The sequence below is a fragment of the Protopterus annectens genome, chromosome 3.part0 (assembly GCF_019279795.1).
Source record: "Protopterus annectens isolate FY-2018-M chromosome 3.part0, PAN1.0, whole genome shotgun sequence".
Classification (NCBI taxonomy): Eukaryota; Metazoa; Chordata; order Ceratodontiformes; family Protopteridae; genus Protopterus; species Protopterus annectens.
Window position 1 is genome coordinate 1,213,798,515 of NC_056731.1, and position 11,469 is coordinate 1,213,809,983.

The 11,469-nt window shown below is 42.7% G+C and overlaps 1 protein-coding gene across 3 annotated transcripts in view; it reads left to right on the forward strand.

Moving 5' to 3' along the window:
• LOC122796716 (desmoplakin) overlaps positions 1 to 9,811 on the forward strand; it is a 1,113,853-nt gene extending 1,104,042 nt beyond the window's left edge. For all 3 annotated transcript variants that reach the window (XM_044065413.1, XM_044065414.1, XM_044065415.1), the window contains one exon: positions 6,362 to 9,811. In XM_044065413.1, the coding sequence (XP_043921348.1) occupies positions 6,362 to 9,520 (3,159 nt within the window). In that variant the 3' untranslated portion in view covers positions 9,521 to 9,811. The remainder of the gene's footprint in view (positions 1 to 6,361) is intronic.
• The last annotated feature ends 1,658 nt before the right edge of the window (positions 9,812 to 11,469 follow it).

Here is an 11,469-nt window from a genome sequence, read left to right on the forward strand (position 1 = left end):
AGGAAAAAGGTAAAGGCTTACACAATTTAAAACATTTACTAGTTTCACCGGTCCCCAGATTTCATTGAAATTATCCCCAAAGACATAGCTTTGTCAAGAGACAGTCCTCTCATCCATCTACTTCTCATTCTAGTGGATGGAGACATACCAGAAAACAAACTGCTCCCAGGTCTTCTACCACCTCCACCTCATCATCCTTTCGGAGGCAGCCAGATCAGGACAGAGCTCTTCCACTGTGACTCTCAACTCTTAAGCAGTTCCACCCCCCCATCCCATTTTACCGTCTCCCTACCCTCCTAGCAGAAACTCACCTCAGACAGGTGGGTGCTTTCAGTCATCCAGAAGGAGTACTTTATGACTTGGTGGGCTACTCCCCCCTTCCAGGGTATACTCCAACCCCCTCACTGTCAGATGCCATTATTTCCCTCCATTCTGAGCCAACTTTTATCTCAGGGGACTATAGAAAAAGTACCAGAGAATCAGTTAGCCAAGGGAGTTTATTCAAGGATGTTTTTGGTTCCAAGAAAGGATGGCCCTTGGTGACCCATCCTCAACTTATCCCACCTCAATCTCTTCCACAAAGTGCCCACTTTCAAAATGCTCAGATTACAGCACCTCCTTCCCCTCATATACTTAAGCAAGTATTCATGGCCTCACTAGATCTGAAGGATGCTTACTTACATCTCCCCATCTACCCACCTTACAGAAAATATTTATGTTTCTATGTGGGTTCATCATATTTTCAGTTCTCTGCCTTACCCTATGGCCTCTCCACAGTGCCAAGAGTATTCACAAAGTGCCTAGCCACAGCCATTGCTCACTGCAAGACTGCAGGACATACAACTTTATCCTTACTTAGACGACCTTCTTATTCTGCACCAGAATCCAGTAACCCTGTCCGAACACCTGGACATGGTTTGCAACTTTCTACAGAGTCTAGGCTACACAATGAATTGCCTAAAGTCTCAAGTGACTCCTTCCCAAGACCTGGTTTTCTTGGGGTGCAGGATATGGACAGACTTAATGTCAGTTTGTCCCTACCCAGAAAGTGGAATTCCTTTCCCTGTTCTTCCATTCCCTGCTACCTCTAACTACCATCTGAGCCAGGGAATTTCTCAGGATAATAGGGTACATGGCCTCCTTGATTCCCATGATTTCTCTAGCCAGGATGCACATGAGGAAGTTTCAGTGGGTCTTGAAAAACTCTTGGAGCCAATACTCTTAGCCCTTGAAAACAAAACTTCCCTTTCTTCCCTGTTTAAAAAGGGAACTCTCCTGGTGGATTGCCACCATTACTCTCAATCAAGGGGTACCCTTGCAGATTCCCCCACCAAAACAGCATCTATTCACAGATGTGTCAGATTTAGGTTGGGGAGCCATCCTTCACCACGCCGACAATCAGCACAAAGTACAGAGGGAGTGGACCATTCAAGAAAGGAAGGACCACATCAACCTAAAAGAGCTAAAGGTCCTATCCTTGGTTATGCTGGCATTCCAAGACATCCCTCTGCAAGGCACCATGAAGGCCATCACAGACGACATGACTGTCCTGTGGCACATAAGCAAGGAGTACCAAGTCGTGCCCCCTCTGCAGTCTTGCTATACAGATTTGATCCCTGGCAGCAGCACTTCAAATCCACTTGCAGGCAGTTTACATCCCATCAGAAGAAAATGGGATGGCAGAATCCCTCAGCAGAACCTTGATACCCTCCCACAGATAGATGCTTCACCGGAAAGTATGTCAGGATCTAATTCACAGGTGGGGTATTCTCCAGGCAGATCTGTTTGCCTTCCCGCAGAACAAACAGATGCCCCTCTTCTGCACAAGTCTGCCACACCCACAAGCATGGAGGGCGGATGCCTTCACCTTCTTATGGGAGGGAATATTCCTGTATGCCTTCCCCCCTCCTCCTCTGATTCACAAAGACCTCCTGAAAATACAGAAGGGAAACCAGAAATCCTGCTGGCGACTCCCTTTTGACCAAGCCAGCATTAGTTTCTCCTTCTCTACCTCTTAGCCCAGGGCAATCATCACAGGTTACCTCACCGCTTCGGCCTACTTACACAAGACAGGGCATCCCTTATTCGCCCCACCTTCTCAATCTCAAACTGACAATGTAGGTGATAGGGTTTTGATCCCTTTTAGGCACCTATATTCAAAGGACGTACTCAGTGTCCTGTAGGAGGCCAAGAAACCTAGTACCACGAGAAATTACTTACGAAAGTGGAAAAGATTCTCCCATTGGTGCCTCAGGAGAAAACAGGACCCATTACTAGTTTCTCTTACACTGGTCCTTTCCTACTTGTGTGAGTTACTACATTCAGGGCTGACCTACTCATCAGTAAAGGTACACCTCTCTGCTATATTGCTTGTCTTCCCTTGACTCCATCTCTAGCTTTCAGGTTGGAAGTCAAACTGTTTTTGAAAGGGATCCTTCACATAAGACCTCCTCATAAGCCTATTCCTCCTCCTCCTTGAGACCTTAACTTTGTGCTGGAAGAACTTACATTGGCCCCCTTTGAGCCAGCTCACTCGTCCTCCCTTAAATTCTGTACATGGAAAACCGTTTTGCTACTGGCACTTACTTCTGCCAGGAGGGTCTCTGAGATTCAAGCCCTTATGGCTTCTCCTCCCTATCTTATTTTTCATAAAGATAGGGTTTGCCTCAGAACTAACTCTTATTTCATGCCAAAGGTAGCTTATGAAATTTCCTTAAACCAGACCATTAATCTCCCTGCCTTTTACCCTCAGACACAACACTCCTCAGAAAGGGCTTTGCATTCCCTGGATGTTCATAGGCAACTGAGTTTCTACTTAGAAAAGGCAAAACCTGTCAGACAGTCTGACCAGCTTTTTGTCTTCTTCCATCCCAGAACACATGGCAGGGCAGTATCTAAACACACAGTTGACTCTTGGATTTCTAAGGCTATAACATTTTGCTATTCCTCTCATGGAAAGCAACTGACCTCACCTGTCAAGGCCCCTTCTACCAGAACTACTTCCTCTTCAGCAGCCTTCTTTAAAGGTGCTAATTACACCTCTATCCTGGAGGCTGCAACTTGGTCTTCTATACATACTTTTACCAAGCATTACAAATTAGATCTGATCTCCAGGGCTAGAGCAGGGTTTGTTAGGTCCATCCTATAGGGTCTCATTGACTCTGCTCCCCTACCTTCCTCCTGTGAAACTTCCTAGAGAGCTGTGGTACTCTTCCCTAAGGTTATGAGTACTGCAACATGAGAATAGAAGGACATAGAATAGTTGTGGAAGAACTTACCATAACCATAGATGTCTTTGTCTTCCATGTTGCAGTATTCAAGCCCACCCACCTACCCCCCCCCTTGTTTCCTGGACATATTTATGAAACTGTTTTGGTGTGTCTGAGATCACCTTCTCTGACTTGGGTACGTGCAGACGTCACAGATATAGCCAGTGTCAGTTTATGGCCCCTGCATGCAACGTCGCACTTACCCCGGCTTCTAAGACTTTGGTAGGTTGGCTGGATGTCTGGTGCTGCAGGCAGCAACTCCCTAAGGTTATGAATACTGCAACATGGAAGAGAAGGATATCTATGGTTATGGTAAGTTCTTACAGAACTATACTTTCCTTTACCTGGGCAACTTTCTAGCAGTGGCCTTGTTGTGGGCAGTTGAATTATTAGAGTCCATAGGAGTTCATCATAACTTAAAGAAAAGCTTGCTGACTTGTGTTCAGAAGACAGACTTGCCCTGAAAGACTTGAGGGGCTAGGGCATGGAATCTGCTCTGCTCTGCCTTTTTTTGCTTAAAGCTGCCAGATTTATTTGGTACCATTTGCATGTCTGAGGATGTGGGCTTTGCAATGAACTATGAGATGTTTAGCTACAGAGCCACCACACACTCCTGGACCTAGTTTGTTTCCATACCCCTGTTGAGGGACACTGCTATGGTAGGCAGTTCCTGCCAGCTTGCTGGTGGGACTTTTCTCTTCTTGAATCCATAGCATGTTCTTGACTTGCAGGCTGGAAAGCTTAACTAACTTTCTAGTCAGTGTAGGGAGTGTAACTTCTCTAGAGTGGGAGTTACATTCCAGCCATTTAGTACTGATTAAAATACTGTTGATCCAGAAAACCTTAGAGGAAAAATTTCTCTAGGGCTTCTGTTAATCTGTCCAGACAACAGTCATGTGGTACCTAAGCAACACTTTGGAGTAGAATATAATTTCCCTTATGCTGGGAGGCATCACTTATCTATCTGTGATTCATAGACAAGAAATGGTATTCTGACAGTTACTGTGGCTGTTCAGAGTCTTCAGAAATTGGGATACTCTGGAAATCTCTCCAGTCAAATGAATTGGAGTCCTTCTTTCCTTCTGCTTTGGCTTATCGGGCCAAGGGGAAGCTAGGGTGGATGCTTTCACTTTCTTTTGTATTGGCATACTCCTTTATGCATCTCTGTTATTCTAGATGATTCCATTTCTCATCCTAAACTCCAGGAAAGGAAGAAAAAAATATTTATCTCACTAGTTTAGTGACAGAGAGGGACATGATTTCAGGCTGTTATGTTTCTTGTGATATAGAAAACATGTCCAGTCTTATCCCTGAATATCTCCCATAGGTGGAGTTGTCATCTTCACCTGGGGATCTGGCTTCTAATGTAATTCCCTTGGTCACACAGGATTTTGCAGGCTTGTGTCTCAGAGGATATTGTGGCTGCTAGGAAGCCTTCCACTTGGCAGACCCATACTTTGAAGTGGAAACTGTTCTCATTTTGGGCTGAAGTACCCTGTACTGTTCAAAGTAATCTTAACTTACCTCGGACACTTGTGACTTTTTACCTTATTTCTTCCATGCTCACGGTGGATGTACATATCTCAGTCCATCATAACCTTCAGAATGACAGGATTAAGGCAGCCCCTTAAAGGAGTGCTCGCATCTCTCTGCTGCTTTCAAGAACCTGTTCCCTATGTGGTACTTGAGCTTCATTTTTGGCAGGCTTAGTTTTGCACCATTTGAGCTTGCTGGCTTTGTGACAATGAAATCTGCTTATTGAAAAACAGTTTTCCATGCAATTACAACCTTTGCTGCTTGAATCTTAGAGGTTGAAGTGTAGTGAGCTGTAGCTCACAAAAATAGTGTGCTCCTCAGGATAAAGCCATGAAGACAATTTCAGAATTTTTTTTAAATTAGTCAGTTCATCTCCATGTTTCTTTGCAAGGGTAGATACCTTCCCACTCTGGGTGTAGACTGGCAGTTACCTTAACAGATGTAAAGTTTGGGAGGACAGGCTAGTTGTTCATCCCCTTTATACTTGGAGAGGCTTGAGGTTGCGCTGCTGACACTTTCCATCTGGACTGCCAAACTGCATTATGTTTGCCATCAGGCAGATACCCCCACTGGAAAAAGTAGTGTTCAAAGTTTATGCCCCTAGAGGAGAGTCTGCATTCAGTGCTTGCCTTGAATGCGTCCACTGCAGATGTATATGTAATCACTTGGTCTTTAATGTATATCTTCAGCAAACATTTTCTCAACCTGGCTTAGGCTTTACAGTCTCAGATCTGGGCTTGTGTGTTCCTCAACTCCTTTCACCCTCATGGTTACTGTTTGAAATATATCCCCATAAGGGATCCATTTAGGAGAGGCCTGGAAATTGGATACAACATATATGTTCACTGTGTCAGTCTATGACATGACTCTTTTTGGTAGGTCACAATTAATATCCCCTCCACCCTCCCTGAGGCTGATTGTCTCCTCCACAAGCTTTCAGCTGCTGAAGCTCCCTGTACATCAGATGGATAGTTACTTCTCTATTACTAGTTTAATAATATGAGTATGAGATCTTCATTGTGTTTGTTGATTTTCAAACAAGAACTGGCTAGTGGCATGGAAGCAAACTGGCCAGCTCAGTGGGCATGCACTCTTCTGTAGTCGGCATATTATATCACTGCATATGCTGTTGGGGACAGGTAGTGATCCTTGAATGTAGAATTTTGCAGAAAATAATTCTGAATTTTGAACGGTAGAGAAGAGATACCAAAACAAGTTCCTATCAAGGAAAGTCTGTACATCATCTGCTACAGCATGAACAGAATCTCCATATTGATGCTGTCTGCTATTTGCAGTTTACTTACTCCTTACATTTTTAGTAGATTCTTTTCTACACTGTGCAGGATACATAAAATTCAGGTCTGATCATCACATTTGTCCTATTCACTATATTTTAAATAAATACAGCTTGAAAGTGTCAGTGCAGAACAGTCTAGCAGCCACTGCCAATACAGTTTTGTGAACAGAAAATTAGAAATAGTATTAATTGCATAGGACATTCTTCATAAATTTACCACAATAAACACTGTCTGTTCCATTTTTTTTTTAATTTCTAGGCAACTAGTATGATTCATGAGTCCCAGTCTCTATATAAAGATCTTACACAAGAGAAGGAAAGCTTACTTTTGAAGGTAAAACTTTTAGAGCAAGACAAAGCAAGACTACAAAAGCTTGAAGATGAGCTGAGTCGTATCAGAGTTTCACTGGAAACCGAAATGCGTGTCAAACAGAGACTGCAGGATGAGAACCAACAACTCAAAAATGATTTTGCCCACTGGAAGAGTCAGTACGATGTCAAGGAAGAGATTGTTAGAAGATATGAGCTAGACAAGCACAATCTTGAAAGAGAAAGATCGTCTCAGAAAAGTGAGGTTGATAGGCTGATGGCTGAGATTAAGATGCTCGAGGAAAGATACAAACGTAAAATGGAAGAATATGATCGAGAACGGAAACTGGAACAGGAAACAGTAACCAAGAAAATGCAAATGGAGATTGATAAGCTTAACCAGCGACCGTATGTGTCCAGCAAGGAGACTCAGACTGCTGAAGATATGACTATGCTAGACTCCTCAAAACTTATGTTCAGTGGACTGCGAAAACAAGTTTCAGCTCGCCAGCTCTTTGACTGTCAGCTTATTGACAAATCAACTTTGGAAAAACTGGTGAAGGGTCAGAAGTCAATAGAGGAGGTTACTTCTGATATTGAGCCCTTCCTTAAAGGATCAGGAGTAATTGCAGGAGTTTTTGTTACACCCAAAGAAAAATATTCCATGAAACAAGCTAAGGAAAAAAATCTTCTTAAGCCAGATACTGCTTTGATGCTTTTAGAAGCACAGGCAGCCACAGGTTACATCATTGACCCACACAGAAATGACAAGGTGTCAGTTGAAGCTGCAGTCAATCGAGATGTAGTCGACTATGCTGATAAAGAAGCCCTGCTTACAGCTGAGAAAGCAGTCATTGGTTTTAGTGATCCTTTTTCAGGTAAAACCGTGCCAGTGGCCGAAGCAGTCAAGAAAAATCTAATTGATAGAAAAACTGGACTTCGGTTTTTAGAAGCACAGCTTGCTGCAGGAGGCATTATTGACCCAGTGAATAGTGTGTTCTTACCAAAGGACAAGGCTCTTAGCCGTGGTCTTATAGATGCTGAAATATATAGCATACTCAGTGATCTTCATGATAACTCTGGAAGTTTTCTTGAGCCATCAACCCAGAAGAATACGACCTACCTTAAACTAAAGCAAAAGTGCAGAACTGAACCCCACACTGGCTTATTGATGTTACCAGTTGTCAAGAAGAGTGTATCATTTGTAGGGATTAGAGGACAAATCCCACTGGAAACTTTAGTGACTGCTCGTGTTGTCAACAAAGATACTGCCACTAAACTTGAAGAAGGTACTGTCTCTTTGGAAGAAGTAAGTGAGAAGATAAAGACATTTCTTGAGGGCTCCAGTTGTATAGCAGGCATATATAATGAAGCTACTGGAGAAAAACTTGCAATATATCATGCGATGAAGACAGGCTTGGTAAGACCAGGTACAGCACTTGAGCTTCTGGAAGCACAAGCAGCAACTGGTTTTATAGTAGATCCTGTAGGCAATTTGCGATTACCAGTAGAAGAAGCTTATAGAAGAGGTCTAATTGGACCAGAATTCAAAGAGAAACTTATGTCTGCAGAACGTGCTGTTACTGGATATAGAGACCCAATAACTGGAAAACTCATATCCTTATTCCAGGCGATGAAAAAAGAACTGATTGAAAAAGGGCATGGCATTCGCCTGCTGGAAGCACAAATTGCAACGGGTGGAATTATTGATCCTGATGGGAGCTATCGCTTACCTGTTGATGTTGCTTATGAACGTGGATATTTTGATGAGGAACTAAATGAAATCCTTCTAGACCCTACTGATGACACAAAGGGATTCTTTGATCCAAATACTGAAGAAAATCTAACTTATCTTCAGTTGAAGGAAAGGTGCATTGTTGATAATGGCACCGGGCTTTGCTTGCTTCCACTAAAAGACAAGAAAAAGGTACTGAAGACCTCTCAGAAAAATACACTAAGAAAACGCAGAGTTGTAATAGTAGATCCAGATACCAACAGAGAAATGACAGTACGTGAAGCATATCACAAAGATCTGATAGACTATGAGACGTTCCTGGAACTCTCAGAGCAGGAGTGCGAATGGGAAGAAATAACTATTTCAGCTTCAGACGGATCAAATCGAGTAGTTCTCGTAGACCGAAAAACAGGCAAACAGTATGACATTCAAGAGTTTATTGAAAAAGGACATATTGATAAAAAATATTATGAACAGTATCGTGCTGGTACATTATCTCTCACTCAGTTTGCAGATATGTTCTACAGGAATGGCAGTGAAATAACATTCACATCTAACAGAGTTGATTCATTGAGTAAAACTCCAAGTTCTCCATTGCTTCAGAGCCCAAAATTTAAAATTTCTTCTGAAACACTTGAAGATAGCAGTCCTATTGCTGCTATATTTGATTCTGAAACACTGGAAAAAATAACCATCACAGAAGCAATGCGCAGAAATCTTGTTGACAGCATAACTGGCCAAAGGTTATTGGAAGCCCAGGCATGTACAGGTGGCATAATAAATCCAGGCACTGGACAGAAACTTTCACTTACAGATGCTGTAGTCCAGGGTATTATAGACCAGGAAATGGCAGGAAGGCTGAAACCAGCTCAGAAGGCACATCTGGGTTTTGACAATGTAAGAGGCAAGAAAAGATTATCAGCAGCAGAAGCAGTGAAAGAAAAATGGCTGCCATATGAGGCTGGACAGCGTTTTCTTGAGTTTCAATATATCACTGGAGGCCTTGTTGAACCTGATGCACCAGGAAGAGTTAGTACTGAAGAAGCCATTAGAAAGGGAATGATTGATGGACGTACTGCACAAAAACTTCAGGACACCAGCAACCACCCTAGAATTCTAACATGTCCCAAAACCAAGTTGAAAATTTCTTACAAAGAGGCAATGGATAGATCAATGGTAGAAGAGAAGACTGGACTGAGAATGCTAGAAGCCACTTCAACATCTTCCAAAGGAATAAGCAGTCCCTACAATTTATCTGGGCCAAGCTCTCGATCAGGCTCTCGCCCTGGATCAAGAAGAGGGAGCTTTGATGCATCTTCATCATCGGTCAATTATACTTTCACATCCTACACCAGCAGTTCCACAGGATATTAATAGCTTAGGGTCAAACTTTACTCAGTAGTTGTTGTCTTCAATTATATGCATCTGAAAGTCAGTTTTCTTGCTCTCATACAAAAATGTCTGAATTTATATTGTAAAAGCTGAGTCTAATTTTGTTGGTGTTCATGGGGTGTTGCTTTCATTTTACTGAAAAAAAGTTATGTATTTTTTTAGACTACATTATGTACTTAGAACTTGCACTCTGCCTGAATAATTAGAAATTGAAACTAACATGTATGTATAATACACCTGCTTTTAAAATAAAAAAAATCTTTTTTTTCAAAATGTGCATTTAATTGAAATATTGGATAAAGTGTGTTCACAATGGCTGCAGTTTCAGCAGGTTTGAACAGTAGCATTTATTAGACTGGAACTAACATTTTTGTCTCCAGCTGTTACACCTGGTTAGTTTGAAGCAGTGCATTTTCCTTTTTTAATGGTGGAATGTTTATTCTTTTTAAAACAGTAGAGCACTATGAGTCAAAGTGTTACCATAATTAACAAATGTTTGAGATTCTCTGTTCTGTGGTTGTAACATTGATGACCTACTTGGTGAGTCTGTCACTAAGGATGTCCTTTGGTATCACTTGCAGTATGCCTTACAATAGGGATCCCTTGCCTAAGGCAGCCCAGCATCCAGCCAGTGTACCAGAGCCTTAGGTTGTAGTAGAGAAGTTGTACGTCACATGTATGCTCCTGTGCATAGTGTATGACATAAAGGCATCCTCAGAACTTCTTTGCAGGGCAGTCCAAACGCCATCTTTGATTGTCAGTCTGAATGCTGATTCTTCTGGTAGTCACCAAGCCATTTTTCAGATAAGTGCCCCTTTGGGTTTTTCTTCTTATCTCCTTTTTTTTTTTCTTTTCTTTGTGGTTGTTAGTTTCATGTCATCCAGAGAGGGGAAATGCCGGTTTGGGAGACACGTTCCCCTAAGGACCATCATGAGCAGTGTTTGTTTTGCTTAGGTGCTTCTCACGACTATACATCTTGTCCCATTTGTCAAGCATTTGTTCCAAAGACCTTGCATAGTTATCTCTTCTGTTTAGTAATTTACTTAGGGAGACAGCTTCTTTAATTGTTGTCCCAGTCCGAGGGTCAGCCATCCACGAAGAGGGCTAGGAAAGCTTGGTCATATTCTTCGGCTCTACTGCCTCCAGTAGAAGTATCTCTCATGCTGGTGAAGACCTAGAGGACTGGCCATTTTGTTTCATTCGGATTCCACTGCTGCAACCAGTTTGGAGGCCGGCATAGATCAGGCTCTTGCACATCCCCGGAAGCTCTGCAGATGTTTGTTTCAGATGTTCAAAGGGTACCACGGGTGACTCGGAAGGGCCTAGGAATGTTTTGCAAATCCTTGTTAGAGAGGAGAGTGCTGTCGGGAGGTCTGAGCCTCCTAAGATCTTTAGACCTGATATTCCCTTGAAAAAGAAGCAGAAATCTAAGAGTCTTTCTCCTGCTAACAAGGATCTTCAACGTGAATGGCAAGATTTCACACAGCATCTGTTTAATACCCTTATGGCTTTGAAGCCCCATTAGGGGGTCTCAGTTCCTGCTCCCCCTTGTTCCTCTACTCCTCTTAAGAGGCCTAGGGAGCAGTTTCTGCCTAATGAGGATGTGGATTCCAATGAGGAATCCTTGACCCATTCTTCCCAGATTCTCTCTCTCCCTTGGACTGTGGTTCTGTAGAAGAGGAATCTATTAGGCCTTATTCTCCTTTTGAGGAAATTTCTTTTGGTGATAGTTTCCCATATGATGGAGATTTAAGTGGCTGTACCCAGGTCTCAAATGTCCAGCAGAGGTATTATGAACTTCAAATGGAGTCTACCAAGCCCTCTGCTGTCCCTCCTGTTCTTGCTACCTTGTTAGGCACCTTTTCTGCAGCTACCCAGCCTCCTGACTGTCACCCCCCTGCTCCTAAGAAACCTGATAAGTTTTATAAGGT